At 54.6% G+C, this 17,877-nt stretch overlaps 2 protein-coding genes across 2 annotated transcripts; one reads left to right on the top strand and one right to left on the bottom strand.

Annotated features, from left to right (window-relative positions):
• Positions 1–1,369: 1,369 nt before the first annotated feature.
• POMGNT1 (protein O-linked mannose N-acetylglucosaminyltransferase 1 (beta 1,2-)) lies at positions 1,370–10,577 on the top strand. The gene is made up of 22 exons (XM_032645268.1): positions 1,370–1,493; positions 1,964–2,133; positions 2,740–2,854; positions 2,990–3,108; positions 3,793–3,858; positions 3,949–4,062; positions 4,831–4,948; positions 5,142–5,240; positions 5,397–5,524; positions 5,869–5,939; positions 6,169–6,244; positions 6,440–6,523; positions 6,613–6,654; positions 6,864–6,922; positions 7,239–7,311; positions 7,394–7,522; positions 7,607–7,732; positions 8,660–8,724; positions 8,900–8,944; positions 9,311–9,446; positions 9,694–9,803; positions 9,903–10,577. Exons 2-22 carry the CDS (start codon positions 2,014–2,016, stop codon positions 9,988–9,990), a joined length of 1,983 nt encoding a protein of 660 aa, XP_032501159.1. The 5' UTR covers positions 1,370–1,493; positions 1,964–2,013; the 3' UTR covers positions 9,991–10,577.
• Positions 10,578–12,712: 2,135 nt separating this feature from the next.
• Positions 12,713–17,521, bottom strand: TSPAN1 (tetraspanin 1). Its single transcript, XM_032645655.1, has 8 exons — positions 17,378–17,521; positions 16,881–16,945; positions 14,283–14,489; positions 13,996–14,070; positions 13,798–13,896; positions 13,566–13,721; positions 13,383–13,466; positions 12,713–13,195 (listed from the first exon to the last, which is right to left on the bottom strand). The coding sequence occupies exons 2-8, from the start codon at positions 16,935–16,937 to the stop codon at positions 13,148–13,150; spliced, it is 726 nt and encodes a 241-aa protein (XP_032501546.1). The 5' UTR covers positions 16,938–16,945; positions 17,378–17,521; the 3' UTR covers positions 12,713–13,147.
• Positions 17,522–17,877: the final 356 nt, after the last annotated feature.

Raw genomic sequence — 17,877 nt, 5'->3', positions numbered from 1 at the left:
GAGAAGAGTTGATTCTAGCAGGAGCTATGTTGAATTGGAGGGACCTATGAGAATGCCCAGCTGGTAGTTGAACACAGGTCCGCCTGGAGCTCAGGAGAAAGGTTAAGTCTACAGATATGAGTTTAGGAATCTAGATGGTCAGAGAGCTCATGAGAGTGGATAAGATCTTCTGTGGAGAGTGAGTTTGAGGAGAGAAGAGGGTCAGGGAGGAACCCTGCGGGACACCTTTCTAAAATGCCTTTTTAAAATGTGTTGGGATTTCTTCTATTCTAACACATACTTATTAGGAGAAATCACTGATTGCCTCAACTACTGAGACAAGCACTGTTAACATTTGGGGGATACCATCCCACCATTTCAGGAAGCAGATGGAATATGGAGAGCTCAAAAAAAATCTATCTTCTGGCTTCTTCCGTCTCCCTTTCATCTGTTATCCACAAAACAGTAAATGTTCTCTTAAGTTGGATTATGTTGCTTCCCTGCCTAAAACTGTGCCATGGCTACCCACTCACTTCAAATAAGCATCACCATCACCTAGAAACTTTTTCGAAATGCAGTGTTCTGCTCTGCCCCAGACTCCTGAATCAAAAACTCTAAGAATGGGGCCCAGCAATCTGTTTTAACAAGTCCTCCAAGTGATTCTGATGCAAGCTGAAGTTTGAGAACCACTGTGTTAAGCTAAGTGCTTCGCGTGTGTTAAACTCTGTAAGTGTTATTATTGTCAGTATAGTGAGGGGTTAAGAGTGGAATCTGGAGCCAGGCTGCCTGGGTTTGAATTCTAGCTTTACCAACTTCGTGATATTGGGCCTCATTTTCTTTGTCTAAAAGATTGGGATAGTAACAGTACCTACCTCATGGAGTTGTTGTGGAATTAAATTAGTTAATATAGTAAGATGCTTACTTAGAACAGTGACTGCCAGGGAGTGTCATATGAGGTCATACTCATTTCACAGAGAAGAGAACCTAGGCTGAGACGTGAAGTGACTTGCCCAAAGTCTAGGTGGGTGGTAGAACCAGGTTTTTAATTCCCCCGTAGTCTGCAGTGGCCTCGCATGCTCTAGACCTGGGTGCAGCCTTGCCCAGGCAAAGGGAGGGGTATCTGGGTCCGAGGCCTGTAGCCCCTCTGACCCTGGCGTGCCCTGCGGTCTACTCCAAGGCTCTAGGACTCCGACCCCAATCGGGTTTGCCACCACGCAGTGTTGGGAGCGGGGAAGCTGCTCTCCCCCAGCCGCCCACCCGGCCAGCCAGCTGCAAGGCGGCCGAGGCACCGAGCATTACCGCTACTCGCTGCGGGAAGACACCAGCCGCCGCCCTAAGCGCCTCCCGCCGCCCTCTCACCCCGCGGCGGCGGCGGCGGCGGCGGAAGCGGGGAGGCGGGCCGCCCGGGCCGGGGCGGGGCCGCGAGCGGCATGGAGGAGGCGGAGGCCGCGGAGCGCCGGGCCGAGCAGTGCGGGCCCGAGCGGGGCCCGAGCGGGGCCCGGGCCCCCTGAGCCGTGAGTGTCTCTGGGCGGGGGTCCGGGAGGGGTGGCATGGCCGGGGCGGGTCCCCGAGTGCTGGGGCGGCCCAAGGCGCGGGAGGAGAAGAGCAGGGCCAGATAGGAGGGGGCGAGGGCGGAAGGGGGTGGAGAATGGGGGGGGGGGGTCGCTGCCCTTCGCTCACCCTAGGACTAGGAAGGCCTGGGGCTTGGTTCTTTTAGGGATTGATGAGCCTTAAGAGCCGATTATTTGGCCTCCAGCCTTGGGACAATGGGCAGTCCTGTCAGTTTCCCCAGCCCCAGGGGAGTTTCCAGGTGATCTGACCCCTCTGAAGGTTTCCTTTCCAGAGAAGTTGAGCCACTTTTCCCAGGTCACACAGCATGGATGCTGCAAGGATGGGTTACTGGGGGGTCCTCCTTCATCTCCCCAAGAAAGCATCAGACTTTGGGAGGAAAACTTTACCCCACGTGACCCTCTGGTCTCCTCAGATTCCTGAAGGCATGGGTTGGCCAGGACAGTGGTGACCCCCCAATCCGGCATGGACGACTGGAAGCCCAGCCCCCTCATCAAGCCCTTTGGGGCTCGGAAAAAGCGGAGCTGGTATCTTACCTGGAAGTATAAACTGACCAACCAGCGGGCCCTGCGGAGATTCTGTCAGGTATAGAGGTGTCCCATATCTCCTAGGGGCTCTCTCCCAGCTTTACCCCAGCCTAGACTGTGGGTACTGGGACCTACCTTGGCTGCCCCCACCCTGGAAAGAGGGTGGGAAATCTCTTTGTCTCATGTCCCTACCAGGTAGTGGGTTGGGTCCAGAGTTCTGGAATCAGAACCCAAGTACAACCTCCTAGGCTTCTGACAAACCTGAAGTTGGATCAGGAAGGCTTTGCCCAGGACCCACACCTGTCAGGCAGTCAGGGCTAGGACCCAGGTCTTCTGATCCCCAGCATGGTTCTCTGGGACTGGCTCCATCTCTAGGAACTAATTGTGGAGGAACCAAGGGAATCAAGGCTCAAATGGAAGAATACAGGAGTTCTGGGTAGGGAGCGCCCTGATGAAGGGGGAAGGGTCAGGGGAGGGTCCCTGAAGGAGGTGGTCATGAAACTGAACCCAGGTCTGGGGGAGTAGAGCTGGTCAGACAGAGGGAAGAGAGGCAAAACCCAGGTTCTCCCTGTGTCATCACTTCAGCCAGAGCCCTCCTTTCAGCAAGACCCGCAGTGATCTTTAGGGGGTGCCCTTCTTTAGTTGTCCCCACCCCTCCCCTCAGACAGGAGCTGTGCTTTTCCTACTGGTGACCGTCATTGTCAACATCAAGTTGATCCTGGACACGCGGAGAGCAATCAGCGAGGCCAATGAAGACCCGGAGCCAGAAAAAGACTATGGTAGGACCAGACTGAGGATGGGATTGGTGGTGGAGGGGGCGTCCCCTGGGATCCTGTGGCTGAAATGGTGGGCAGATCCCAAGGGGTGAGACACTGCTGGAGGGACTATCTCCATGACCTGTCACACACCCACAGATGAGGCCCTGGGCCGAGTGGAGTCCCCACGGCGCAGAGGCAGTGGTCCCCGACGGGTCCTGGATGTGGAGGTATACTCAAGCCGCAGCAAAGTGTACGTAGCAGTGGACGGCACTACGGTGAGTGGGCTGGTGTCTAGTGTACGGTCACTGCATTCTACTTACGGTGTGGTCCGCTGGCTCTGGGTCCACTGCCTGAGTGGGAACTGCAGCTCTGCCAGTTTCTAGCTGTGTGACTTCGGAGGCCTCAGTTCCTCATCTGTAGACTGGGACTAATGATTTCTGCTTGTCAGGATTAAATGTAAGGTATGTGAAATGTATTATATGTAGTGGGATATTATCAAAAGTGATCAGTAGTATTAGTAGGCAGTTAATTCAGTGATTTATTTATTTTGTGGTCCCATTTATTTATTTATTTCCTGGTCCCTTCTTTGGCCTTGGCCTTGTCCTGGACACTGGGAACCTGGAGGTAGTCAGCCCTGGCCCTACTTTGAGGGGCTCCATCTGTTAGACGGTGATACCTCCAGCATGAGGCTGAGATAGTCAAGGGCTCTAAGAGTCGTGAAAGCTGGTGGGGGGGTCGGGAGGTGTTGTAGAAAGATGGGATCTCTTTTGATGGGGGTGCTATGGAGGCTTCCTGGAAGAGATGGCCTTCAGGCTGGGTTGGAAGAGAACTGTGTGAACAGAAGCAGAGGAAGGAGGGGAGGTTTTGTTTCATGCAGCTGTTTTTTTTAAGTGCCCATAAGACAGAGAGACCTCAAATGCCAGAGTGAAGAGTTTGACCTTGTCTCTGCTACCCTGTAGGTGCTGGAGGATGAGGCCCGGGAGCAGGGCCGGGGCATCCATGTCATCGTCCTCAACCAGGCCACGGTGAGGTTCTAGGGGTAGGGGACCTAGAGGGCCAAAGCTGAGCCCTCCTTGCTGGTGACACTAACTCATGAGAGGTGTGTCTCCTGCCAGGGCCATGTGATGGCAAAGCGGGTGTTTGACACGTACTCGCCTCATGAGGATGAGGCCATGGTGCTGTTCCTCAACATGGTGGCACCTGGCCGAGTGCTCATCTGCACCGTCAAGGTCAGTGACTCTGCCTTGGCCCCGTTCCCAACACCCCTGCTCATGGCCCTGGATTCTGTGCCCCTAATATGGCATAGTGGCAAGAGCCTCTGGAGGAAGGTGACCAGGTTCCAATCCTATCCTTGTCAATGGAGAGCAAGACAGAGTCCCTACCCTTATGGAGCTTACACCAATAGGGCAAGAGCAACAAAAAGCAGCCAAATAAACCTACCATGTCAGGAAAAGATAACTTGTGTGAAGAAGAAAATTAAGCAAGGGAGACAGGGTGATGGGGGTGCATTTTAGAAAGGGGAGGCCTCTGTAAGGACATGACCTGTGCACAGAAAGCTGGAGGAAGTGAGGAGTGAGCCATGTGAATATCTGGAGGAAGAGCAGTCTAGATAGAAAGAATGGCAGGTGCAAAGGCCCTGAATTGGTAAGGTGTTTGGTGTGGAACAGCCGGGCTGCCAGTGGAGCTGGAGTAGAATAAGGGAGGGGAGGAGAAGGGTGGTGAGAAGAGGGCAAAGAGGTAGCAGGGGACAGAGGTGCAGACTGTGTGGGATCATGTTAAGGACTAATTAGCCTAGTGACCTTGGGTGATTCTCAGAATCTGTCTAAGCCTTTAATTATCTGTGAAATGATAGTAACCACAAAGGGTTGTTGTGATAGTTTAATGAGCTAATTTAAGTAAAAGATTTTACATGGTGCTTGACATGTAGTTAGTGTTCCCTGATGCTAGGTCTGCTGGAGCTGTGCCAGTCAGGCTGACCACCTTTTCTGGTCTCCCAGGATGAGGGCTCCTTCCACCTCAAGGACACAGCCAAGGCTCTGCTGAGGAGCCTAGGCAGCCAGGCCGGCCCTGCCCTGGGCTGGAGGGACACCTGGGCCTTCGTGGGACGAAAAGGAGGTGCCAGCACCATAGGCCATCCGCCCTGTAGTATTAAGGGGCTGAGAGGAGCAGAACTCCAGGAGATGGGGTGGGCTGGGGGGCAAATAGGAGTCGGTGGTGGTAGGCTGGATGAAAGTGGGCCGGGAGATGGGAAGAAGCTCCAGAACTGCAGCCTGGGCCCCCATTGCCCCTCATTTCTGCCCCCTGCCAGGTCCTGTCCTCGGGGAGAAACATTCTAAGTCACCTGCCCTCTCCTCCTGGGGGGATCCAGTCCTACTGAAGACAGATGTGCCGCTGAGCTCAGCTGAAGGTGGGGTTAGCGGGCGCTGGGCTCCAGGGCAGTGCCTGGGCTGGGGATAGGCATTTGGGTTCTCTTCACGGGGCTCTATTCTTGACTGGGTGCCTGGTGTTCTCCAAACCACACTGGCCTCATGCCCTCATCCTGTTGACCTCATCCCTCCCTCAGAAGCAGAGTGCCACTGGGCAGACACAGAGCTGAACCGTCGCCGCCACCGCTTCTGCAGCAAAGTCGAGGGCTATGGGAGTGTGTGCAGCTGCAAGGACCCCACACCCATCGAGTTCAGCCCTGACCCAGTGAGTGGGGCCTTGGGCAGCGAGGCCCGGACTCCTTCCCAACTTGGCAAGGGGCCCCAGGAAAGGTCCAGGTTGGGCTTTCCCTACCCCAGCCTGGGAGGGAACCAGGAGCTGAGGATTTATACTGAGCTCTGAAAGACGGGGCGTCTTGGTTGCGGGGAAGGAGCAGGCCATGTGAGCAAAGGCCTAGAGTTGGAGTTGGGCTGAGTGTGTGGAGGGGCCAGGACAGGGAAGACCCTCTGCCTTTTCCCTTGAGTCTCCCTCTCCCTCAAGACTCTTCCCCAGGTGGGGATCCCAGTTTGAAGAGAGAGTGAGGCAAGTGCTGAACACTATTTCTCCCTCAGCTCCCAGACAACAAGGTCTTCAATGTGCCTGTGGCTGTCATTGCGGGGAACCGGCCCAATTACCTGTACCGGTGAGCCTGGAAGGGGGCTGTATCCAGCACTGAACAGGAGGGTGCTCAGTGGTGGGAACCCGAGGCTCATGTACCTGCAGGGGGAACTCTTGAGGTGGGCGGAATGGAAACAGATTCTAGGTGCATTCACCTTTGGTGGTGAGCGTGGAGAATCTGGGCCCATCTGTAAGCACAGGGGAGTCCTGATCTGGGGGGACAAAGAGGCCTAATCCAACCCTGGGCTCCCCAGGATGCTGCGCTCTCTACTCTCAGCCCAGGGGGTGTCTCCCCAGATGATAACGGTTTTCATCGACGGCTACTATGAGGTGAGTAGGGCTTGGGGGCTTTGGGTGGAGCAGAGTGCAGGGTTGCTGGTGCTGAGTAGCAGTGATCACAGAGGACTGGCAAGGGAGACAGCCCGGGCAAGGGCCTTGAAATGTGCAGGGCTTGGTGTGTCAGCGCCTGCAGGGGTGGGCAGGGGGTGGGTGGCTCACATGATGACCGGCGGCCATGCCCCTTAGGAGCCGATGGATGTGGTGGCGCTGTTTGGTCTGAGGGGCATCCAGCACACTCCCATCAGCATCAAGAACGCCCGTGTGTCTCAGGTACCGCCTAGACAAGGATGGAAGGGGTGGACACCGGGCCCCACTGTCCACCCCAAAGCTCATGTGCCCTATTCCTACTCCCCACCCAGCACTACAAGGCCAGCCTCACTGCCACTTTCAACCTGTTTCCGGTGAGTAGTAAAGACAAAACTCTTGGACCTAGAGAGGGGAAACATGGGCATAAGTCTGGTCTTATTATATAGCAAGCTCTTTCTCTCTCTGGGTCTCATCCTCCTGATGTGGAAAATGGGGGTAGTGCTGCCTGAGAAGTGGGATGGAGGTGGAAGAGATGGGATGAGAGAGTCCCCCTTGGGATCATGTTGTCCCCCACCCCCTACAGGAAGCCAAGTTTGCTGTGGTTCTGGAGGAGGACCTGGACATCGCTGTGGATTTTTTCAGGTGAGGGAAGTGTCCCTCCTTGCAGCTCCAAGCTGCGTAGGGCCTCTGTGCATGACTGGGTCTCCAGGGAGGAAGGCAATGAGGGGTCTTGGAAAGCTTTCCAGAGGAAGCAAGCTCCAAAGTGGGGAAAAAGCCTGAGCAAAGATAGGCTGGTGGGGATTGGGGCTGGAGTAGAGAGTAGAAAGGATGAATGGAGACAGTGGGGCTCTGGGGGAAGGAGGCATGACTCCGGAGTCCCATCTCCAGTTCTTCCAGCATCACTGTGTGACTGGGTTTGTCCTTGCCCCTCCCTGAACCCCTGGACCCTGCCTCTCAGTTTCCTGAGCCAATCCATCCACCTGTTGGAGGAGGACGACAGCCTGTACTGTATCTCTGCCTGGAATGACCAGGTAGGCTGAGTGGCCAGGGGTCAGCTGCGGAGTTGGTAGAGGCCCTGAGCTAATACCTCCCATCACGGCCCCCTGTCCCCAGGGGTATGAACACACAGCTGAGGACCCAGCACTGCTGTACCGCGTGGAGACCATGCCTGGGCTGGGCTGGGTGCTCAGGAAGTCCTTGTACAAGGAGGAGCTTGAGCCCAAGTGGCCCACACCGGAAAAGGTACCCTGGCAGGGTAGGGTGAGTGGGCTGAAGTCCCCTACCAGCTTGGAAGCTCGTAACTCTCAGAGTCTTCCACGCCCCCAGCTCTGGGACTGGGATATGTGGATGCGGATGCCGGAACAACGCCGAGGCCGAGAGTGCATCATCCCTGACATTTCCCGATCCTACCACTTTGGCATCGTTGGCCTCAACATGAATGGCTACTTCCATGTGAGTGGGAGGCAGGGGTGTTGGGGCATAGGGCACAGTGTGGTAAAAGGGGCAAGAACATGGACTCGAGCGACCCCAGCTCTGCCACTCACTAGCCATGTGTAGCCTTAGGGAAATTACTTACCTTCTTTTGCCTCAGTTTCTTTATTTGTGAAATGAGGATAAAAATACTCCTACCTCATAGGGTTGTGAGGTTATGAGGTTTAAATGAGTTAATATGTATAATATGCTTTGGACTGTAAACATTATATAAGGATTAGCTGGTATTATTTTTATCATTACTATTTTTAGCACTAGACTGTGGGTGTGGGGAGGATATTTCGTCTGCCACGCACTCATCCAGCCCAGCAAACTCTGCCCTCTCCTGTCCTTGCAAGTGCTGAGGCCTAAGCCTGAGCCTGAAGTGAACAGAGAGGGCCCCAGGTCCCCACCCCTTCATCGCTGTGTCCAAAGGGCCACTCCCCAGTTATAGCCAGGGAGGCCTTGAGACAACCCAGTGTAAAGAATGGAGAGTTTCCAGCTTGGAACCTCCTAGAAGCCAGAAGGGCCTTCAGGGGCTGATTACTACAAGACCCCCACTCATCTCCGAGAGGGACGGGGAGTGACCTCATGTCCTTCACCCTTAGTACCTTAGTCATAGCAGTTTTCTCCCTCCCAGTCCAGCCTGTCCCTTTGCAGGGGCCATTCCTGGCTTCTGTGGCCCTAGAACAGCAGGCCCAGGGAGAGCCACTGGGGGCAAGGACTAGCTCAGGGGTCAGTAGCATGAGATGCCAGTATGAGCATGAGCTCTCTGGCAATGGTGGAGCCAGAGGGACCTTTATAGATCTAGGACTTCATTTGTGGGCCTCGTGGATATGTGGTGGGTCAGCAGGCAGGTGTGGGCCAGACAGTGTAATGCCCTGATTTTCACCTTCACGTCCATTCCAGGAGGCCTACTTCAAGAAGCACAAGTTCAACACGGTTCCAGGTGTCCAGCTGAGGAACGTGGACAGGTGGGGGCTGGGGACGGCCAAGGAGAGGATATTTAGGGGCCTTGATAACCAGTGCCTGACAGGCCCTACTAGCCCTGCGGTCTGTGTGTTTACCCCAGCCCTGCTGCCCCCCAATCTCCATGTCATCCCTTGAGGGGCTACTCCCTCCCCTGACCCATTTCTCCTTCTCCTTTAGTCTGAAGAAAGAAGCGTATGAAGTGGAAGTTCACAGGCTGCTCAGGTATGGCCTAGGGCAGTGGGGTATATGAGGCAGGGGGTAAGGAGAAGTCAATACTGGGAGTCTTGGCCCCATAATTTGTGGGGCCCACTGCAAAATGAAAACCAAGCTCCCTTGTTCAAACATTATTAAGTGGGACTTCCCTGGCAGTCCAGTGGTTAAGACTCCACACTCCCAATTCAGGGGGCACGGGTTTGATCCCTGGTTGGGGAACTAAGAGCTCATGTGCTGCGGCCAAAAAACGCCAAAAAACAACAAATGTTAAGAATTCCAAGATGGCAGCAGTAGAGCATTAAAAGCACAGGGCCTGTGTGACACACTCATGAGGTAGGCCCTGTCTTGGCCTTTCTCCCCCACTCCCTGCTACAGTGAAGCTGAGGTTCTGGACCACAGCAAGAACCCTTGTGAAGACTCTTTCCTGCCAGACACGGAGGGCCACACCTATGTGGCCTTTATCCGAATGGAGAAGGATGATGACTTCACCACCTGGACCCAGCTTGCCAAGGTGCCTCAATACCACACCTACCCCAGGAATACCCCTCCCCAAGATACAAGGAGCCTTTCTGGAATCTTCCACCTCAGAACCTTCTCTTCATACTCTCAGAGCCTCTCTTCTAAGCCCCTTTACAAATCCATATTCTTGAAGATGCTACCTCTTGCAAACTGAGGAGGCTGCTGAGGAGAGGGGGTTGGCCAAGGGCCCTCCCCACAGCTCTCCGACTCTTGCCTTTGCCCCACCCCACCCCCACCAGTGCCTCCATATCTGGGACCTGGATGTACGTGGCAACCACCGGGGCCTGTGGAGATTGTTTCGGAAGAGGAACCACTTTCTGGTGGTGGGGGTCCCAGCCTCCCCCTACTCGTGAGTGACTCTATTCTGTCCTTGGAAATGGAAGACTAGTGGGGTTAGGGGACGTAGCTAATGACCTCCTCCCTATTCATTTTCCTGTTATCTTCCCAGAATGAAGAAGCCACCATCAATCACCCCAGTTTTCTTGGAGCCACCCCCAAAGGAGGAGGGAGCCCCAGGAGCTGCAGAACAGACATGAGACCTCCTCCAGGACCCTGCAGGGCTGGGTACTGTGTACCCCCAGGCAGGCTAGCCCTTCACCCAATCCTGTAGGATTTTGTAGACACTCTCAGGGGCTGGGGCTGGTTTGTTTTTAACATGAGACTTAATTACTAACTCCCAGGGGAGGGTTCCCCTGCTCCAACATCCCTGTTCCTGAGTTGGAGGTCTATTTATTTACTTCCTTGTCGGGAAAGGGCAGGATAGTACCTGGGAATCTTTGGGATCCCTGGGCAGCTGATCCTGCCCTTTGTATACTCCCTCCTCCCAGGCCTGGCTCAGAATCTAACCTATTTATTGACTGTCCTGAGGGCCTTGGAAACCGGCGGAAGCCTGTAGGGCCTTGATTTTTTTTTTGGACTGGGGTGCTGCCCTGAGGGTGGGGCGGGCTCTTACTCAGGAAACTGCTGTGCCCAACCCATGGACAGGCCCAGCAGGGGCCCACCTGCTGATGCAGACTCACTCAGAGACCCTCAGACACTGAACCAGGCCTCTTTCAGCCTCCTCTCAGATTTCCAAAGCTGGATGAGGTGGTCATTGATTAAAAAAGGAGAAAAGCTCTGGGGATTATCTTGTGACTTGTGTGTGTGTGTGTGTGTGTGTGTGTGTGTATGTGTGAGAGAGACAGACACACAGAGACAGAAAGAGAGAGAGATGGGTAGGAGAGAGGATGGTCATGATGGACCTTTACTGTCCTCCACAGGTTTATCTTCCATTTGGGACCATTTGGCCAGCAGGGGATGCCCAAGTCTCAAACTCCAATGTTTTTACCCTAGAACAACAGAGCCTGACCTTTGCCCCACCCTACTTGGGGCTGAGCTCAGAGCGGCCACCCTATACCCCATTCCCACTGTTTAATTAACCATCAGGCTGTTTTCTGCCTAGCTCGTGTCTGGGCCAGGGCACCTGTCCCCAAAAATGGAGCAAGAGAGAGTAAAAAGGGATACCTGGGGATGGGGGGTGGCGGTGATAGAGAGCAGGTGAGTATAGTGGAGGTGGGAAGGAAGTGGATGAGACAGAGCTGAATGGGCATCATTCAGGAAGTGAGGACTGGGCTGCAGGTGGAGACATAGGAACAAGGATGTCTATGGTCCTTAGGGTACTTTGTATGCAGACTCCATATCTGGGCATTTTTCTGGAGAAAAGCCATCATTTTCATCAGATCACCCAACCAGTGATCCAAAGAAGTCAGGAAGATCTAAGTTAGTCACACTAGCACCAGAAAATGGATGAGATTGTCCAGAGGAAGTGGTTGAGATAGCCCAAGGCACAGGGCATGACATTTAAGGAATCTGTGAAGGACTTAGGTTCAAGAGAGTAAGTGTAGGACACTTGGAGAAGGGGTCTGCCTGCAGAGCCCTTGCAAAGTGAGCCTCATGAGCTCCTTATACAGAGCCTTGGCCAGGGAGGCAGGAGCTGGCTGGAGCTCTGCCCTGTCACCAGCTCTCTGCCCTCGCCTCTCCAAGCGGTGCCTGGAGCCCCGCTCGGAGATGGCACGGGTGGTGTGTGGCTTCAGTGTTTGCTGGAGGTAGAGATAGCGCTTGAGGTGCCACAACAGCCAGGTTGAGGAACAGTTAGCTCATAATGAGGTGGAGGAGGCCCACCCAGGGCAGACAAATCCCTTGTAGCCTCTATATAGGTGCCTGGGGGTGGGGTAGTGTGAGAGGCATAGAAAGGTGGCAAAGGTGGGAGGGGGCTAAGTGCTCTACCTGCCCATCCTCCCAGCAGGCTGCTGATCTGGGCCTCACAGACCAGCTCTCAGGCACTGCACTGCACTGGCTAGGTCGCAGTTCCTTTTTGGATTCACGAGGGGTGATGGATCTGGGTTGCCCTAGCAAAACCTGGGAAGAGGAATCCAGGGCTCAGAGGCAAGCAAGGAGGACTGGTTTGCCAGGCTGGGCTTTGCTTGGTAGTAGACACCATATCCTCTGGCCACAGCCTTCCACCTTAGTGCTATGTCTCCTGCAGCAGCAATCGATCAGGTCTATGTCTGGGACATTCTGGCCTAAAAGTAAATCATGTTCCCATGTCAGCCAGGATCCCACCCGGCTCTGGAGTCAGATGTCCTGGACCCACATCCAGGCTCAGGTCTTCATGGGAGGTTGTAGGCCTGGAGCAAGTCACTTGGCCTTTCTAGGCCCAGTTTCTGGAACATGGGGGTGGTTAAGACTCGACAAGAGATCAAATCTATAGAGCCCTGGGCGACCAAGACCGAGAATAAATGAAATTCTTTCTGAAATCCCTAAAGCAGGGACAGGTCGGGGGCTGTGCCTGCATGAGAAGGGTAGGCAGCTTGGGTCCCCTGATGGGGGCTTCTGGAGGGCTTCCCAGAGCCTAAGGAATGACCCTCTTCCATCGCCCTGGCAATATTTCTGCTCTCCCTGCCCCCACTTGGGCACAAGCTTTTTATTTTCATAGCTTTCCAGCCCAGTGCACCTACCCAGGAGAGGGCAGTTTCAGGCCAAAGTCCTCCCACATTACAGGACTGCAGACTGGCCCAGCCCCTGCTTTCTCCCCCAGTGTCCTCTTGGCCATCCTTGCTAGGCTCCCTCCCAGGCCTGGCATCCGAATAAAGGTGAGAAATATCCACCCACCTCCGTGCTACTTCCATTCTGCTACATTTCTAGGAGCCTTCTGAGTCAATAGCCCCACAGGAATCTGAGGCCAGTTGAGGCATGATGGGGTCCCTCTCACAAAAAGAGTCCAAATGGAAACATTTTAATGGGTTTTTGAGTTCTGAAGTGCTTTCTACACATCTGCCTGGTGACTGCTGATCTTGCATATGCTCGTGTTATCGGTGCAGTGCCTTTAATCCCCCCTGTGGAGTACTGGGATCACCAAGAGCACCCCACCCCCTGGCCTGAGAGGGTATCAAGGGTTTAAGAAACAGACTGGAGGAATGGGCAAGAGGATTGGCTACCTTAGAGGCTCTGAAATAGGTGGACCCCAACATCACCAATGGAAGGACAAGTCTGGCACAGGTTCAAGGGGGTGGTGCCTATTTGGCCCCAGGCCCACTCCAGCCCAAGTGACACTGTTAGATCCTGTCCCCACGCTGATCACTGCCTCTTGGCAGTGCTGGGGTGCCTCTTCTCAGTTCCTGTATGGCAGCAGCAGTGGCGGAGGCAGAAGCCGACTTATTTCAGATTGCAGTACAGATACATGGACACAATCATGGCAGCCAGCTGATGAGAAAGGAACAGGCAGAGAGGAAGAAACATGATCAGGGTCCTTAAGCTTTAGTCCCCTGGCCCCCAGACATTCGACATGAAGCTTTGTTAGAAGTCTGTCTCTTCCAGAAAGGCCTCAGACATGGGTCAAGCAGCCCTGAGCCCATGGGGATATCCTGCCCCAACCTCCTCCCCTCCTTACCTCTAAGCCCGCAATTCCAGCTGCCACACCACCCACGGTAACTGCATTGGTTCTGATGTCATACAGAAGCTGATTGAAGCAACCCTTGGAGGGGAGAGAGCATCTATAGTCAGCAGCTGACCCCACTCACTTTCAGCTCTCCGAGGCCATTAAAGCAGCCCAACCTCCCAGGCCAACCTATACCTCTACTTTCTGGTTCTGGGCCTCGACCCTAGTGCAGGGTTCCACAAATGTGCCATTGCCATGGTCAAAGCAACAGTATGGGGGAAAGACGTTGTTCTCTTTTTCATAGGGAGAGTCCTCAAAATCTGTGTAGTTGTTGAAGCCACAGCACTTGAGCTGAAGATGAGAAGAGATGGTCAGTGGGGCCTTGCTTATTTCTCCTCACCCCCAAATCTCTCCCAGCCCACCTTACCCCTTCCATGGTGGAGTTCCACACTTGGGTGAAGTCTTTTTGGGAACCGTACTCTTTCTTGATGGTGGGCACTACCATCAACGTCAGGAAGTTCTCAGCCTGGGTGGGGAAAGTCAGTGTTTAGGGCCTGGTAGGGAGGGTGGCCATTCGCAGTGCTTTGCCCAGTTGTTCCCCCCTTGCCCCATCCCCGCTCCTCACCATTGTGGTGTACACCAAGGCAACCACAGCAGCTGCAACCTCAGCAATGAAGATGATGAGGAGGATGAAGAAGAACTGAGTGGAGAACAGGGATCTTGAGTTTTAGGGAGAGACAGTCCCTCATGCATTCCTTGCCCTAACCCACCCCCACATGAAAACAAGTCAGGGGCCCCACTGGCTGAGGCCCCTGGAGTCCAGAGCAGGGCTTGGGGATCCCCAGGGCCTGGTGTCAAGGGTGAGGGACCCTGGGTCTCGGTTACGGGCCTGTGGAGCTGGGTTTGACACACCATCATGAGAGCACACTTGTTCTCAGTCTGGGCACCATAGCAGCCCAGGAAACCAAGAGTGAGGAGCACAGCGCCAGCTGCGATGAGGAAGTAGCCCACGTTGACAAACTCCATGGCACTGGATGATAGTGGCCCGAAGATCTTCATGAAGGATGGTCCATCGACTGACACCCAGATGCCCACTGCCAACAGGGCCACACCACACAGCTGGAGACAGAGAGGCAGACCTTGAAACAGTGCCATCAAACAGCTCCCTACCACACAACTGAGTTAGGGAGATGGGAGATGAGAAACTTCCCCCTTTATTGACTATGGAGTCTAAAAACTCATCCTGTAGGGAGGAAAAACATCCTTTAGAGCCAGAAAGATGGGAGCTGGAACATCCATAGCCAGCACCAGGCTGCACACCTAGGCAGATATAAATGGGATCAGGGATTCCAGAAATAGCTCAAGGGTGGGGGGAGGGGCAAGGCTTTCCCTCACTGTTGCCAGGGTCATGCCACATAGCTAGGGGTGAAAAAAGTAGGTGAACATCCCCCCCAGCAGCTTCCCCCTCCCTCCCCCCGCCCCCCTCTCCATTCCCCCCTCCAGGTGCCTGGAACAACTGTCCTCTGATAGGTGGGAACAGGGGGGTGGGAGCCTTGAGCAGTCTCCACAGTCACCATAGCAACAGAGGCATGGCTGAGGTTTACACCTGCTCCCAACGTTGGAGAGGGCGGTGGTGAGAAGGGATACCCATGCCAAGGCCCCATTTGGCTCCCCTCCAGAACCAGCCTAGACCTCTCCTTGCCACCCAAGTGGAAACTGAGGCACCACAGAGGAAGTACAGCCAGAGCTCTTAGAGGCTCTCTGGCTCAACCCCCAGCTCAGAGGGAATCCTGAAGCCTAGACTGGGGAGGAGGGCACTGCCCAGTTCCCACAGCTTAGAGCAAAGCCTTGCTGATCCAGAGCTTCAGTGGATAAATCAGCCTGACTCTGCCTAGGTAGATGTCCAGTCCCTACTTTCCGGCTATGGAAACTGAGGCTAGAACCAGGAGTGAGGTGGCAGATTGTGGGTGGATCCCAGCATGTTTGCCCAAGGACAGAAAGCTGGGCTTTTAGCCTACAGGGTCAAATTTCAAGGAGTCTGAGGCCTGCCCTGCCCAGTCTGGCGAGGCAAGGGCAACAGAAGCAGAAACCAAACCAGATTTGCCTTTAACCGCCTCGGACCAGAGCCCCTGCTCTCCAAATCCCTGCAATCCTGTTGCCTTCTTCGGATACATGGATAAAGTCTAGTTCCCTGAAACCAGAGGAAGCCCAAGGCAAGTCTAGTTCCCTGAAACCAGAGGAAGACCACATCGGAGTCAGAGTTTACTCACCCCCAGCCCAATTCCTCCAAATTCATCTATACTTCATGTCTCCATTTCCTGCCCTTTCACTCACTCCTACCCACTCTCATGTGGCTCCAGGGTCTCTGGTGACATGTGCTTAGTCATGGGTGGATCCTCTTTGACCTCCCTGATACCTCGTTTGCTTCCTGCTGCTCTTTCTTCATTTGCTTCCTGGTGGCCATTTCCCTGTTTATCCCTTGTAAGCTGAGTTTCCTGGAGTTCACTCTCCCTGAGTGCTCTCACCCCTCCCATGGCTTCAACAATCACCTATGGGCACATGACTTTCAAATATCCTGAGCTGCAACCCCACTGGGTACACAGCTGCCTGCGAGATATCCCCCAGGTTGTTCTTGCCAGAGACGTGGTCATCATCTCCAAGACGATGTCTCCCTTGCCCCTTCTTCCATCCCTTAGCCACCATCCAAGGGCTTTGTCCTTTGTCCATTTTGTCCATTTCTGCCCATCTCTAGGGTTCATGCCTCATTGCTCAGCTTCCTCAAACATGCCCTATATAATCTGTTCCTGGTTTTCTGAACAATATCTGATTTCATTGCCTTTGGGCCTTTCTGCATGCTTTACCGACCCCCTCACTCAGTGCAAATTCCTAGCCTCAGCTATTTCCTCCTAGAAGTCTTCTCTGACCAGGCAGGGTTCAAGCCCCTCCTATGGACCCCTGTGCTAAGACCACGTATACTATGTCGAAACTGTCTGCCTATCTGGCCTGCTGGACCTGAGATCCCCAAGGGCAGAGAAAGGGCTTGCTTACCTGTCACCCCAGCACTCAGCACAGTGTCTTAGGCAATGTGTTTGTTGAATGAATAAGGGCTGCTTGCAGCTGACACTCTGCTCCGATGTCTCTGGGCCTTCTGTGCTTTTGGTTCCCCATCATACAGAGGCCACTGAATTTCCTTCCACACGAGGTGACCTTGGGCAAACCCCTTCCCCGCACTGGGGCCCCAGCCTGTTAGCCTACTCTGCCCTGCTGTAAGCCTGCCTGAGCTGAAGCTTCCTGGAAGGGAGAGGATGCCCCTAACCTTCTCCACCCCAACTGTGTGGCAGCCAGGCTGCTACTGGGACCAGGACTCAGCATTTGGGGAGACTTCTGCACCTCCTCAACTTGCAGGAAGAGTTTGGGCATAGCAGTCTCCTCTTCCCCAGTTCGGGCTCTGCTCAGGTTAAGACCTACTCCTATAGGGAACCCCAAAGAGCCCATAACCCCGACACTTACAAAGATGAGCATATTGAAGAGGATCATCATGGTCTTAATGAAGCTGAAGCACTGCATGGTGGCTCCTGGGAGGCAGATGTGTGTGTTAGGACCTTGCTCCCTGCCCCCACCCCCAACCTGGGCTGACATACCAGACTCCAGCATCCTGGACTCATATAATCACCAAGCTTTTCCTGCATCTGGACTCTGACACCTCAGGACTTTTCCCAATTCCCATCCTGACGCTCCTATCCCTCTGTACTGCCCAGGCCCTCTACCAACACCTGGCACTCTGAAATCCTAACATCCCAGGTTCCTCTACTGGCACCCCAAGCCTGACTCCCACGCTACAGTGTCACTCCATGCCCTTCCCTGGCACCTGTGTATCCTGGGCTTTCCACTCCCCCCGAAACCAATCCTAGACTCTTCCAAGACCCTCCCCATGGCCCTTCCAGCTCCCCAAACCTGTTTCCAGATTGATTTCACTTCACGGGATAGTCTCTATCCTATGCCATCACCTGTTCAGGGTTCTTGGTAGTGAGTTCTGAAAGAGGGATCTGCTGAGGCTCCAGAGGGAACTGCAGCTCCGGGGAACTGCCACTGAGTGGGCAGGCGGGGAGACGGAGCTGGCTCTCACACAGCACTGCTCACCTGTGGGCGGGGCAGGTGCTTTAAAGGCCTCCTTCTGCCCGCCCGCCTACCCCACACGCAGCCAGTCAGCCTCCTCCAGCGCCTGCTGCCCCCCTGCTGCCTGGCGCTCCGTCCTCACAGCCCCAGCCGCCTCGGGGCTCCTTCTGGCAACGCCAGCCATGGGCAACGCCCCTCCTGACCTGAAGGAGAGAGAGGTCTGTGGGTGGGGCAAGTGACCCCCCAGAACTGTGTGCCTTCCACCACGACAGCGCACAGGCGTTTCCTACCCTGCACCTGCTGATACTGTCATACACACCCTGCATGCTCGAGGCACGCACATCTGCCCAAGCTGTATATTCAGACACACACACACAAACACCTCCTAGTG

This window comes from Phocoena sinus, chromosome 1, assembly GCF_008692025.1.
Source record: "Phocoena sinus isolate mPhoSin1 chromosome 1, mPhoSin1.pri, whole genome shotgun sequence".
NCBI lineage: Eukaryota > Metazoa > Chordata > Mammalia > Artiodactyla > Phocoenidae > Phocoena > Phocoena sinus.
The sequence above is the reverse complement of the archived record's forward strand: the minus strand, read 5'-3'. Positions and strand labels throughout refer to the sequence as shown.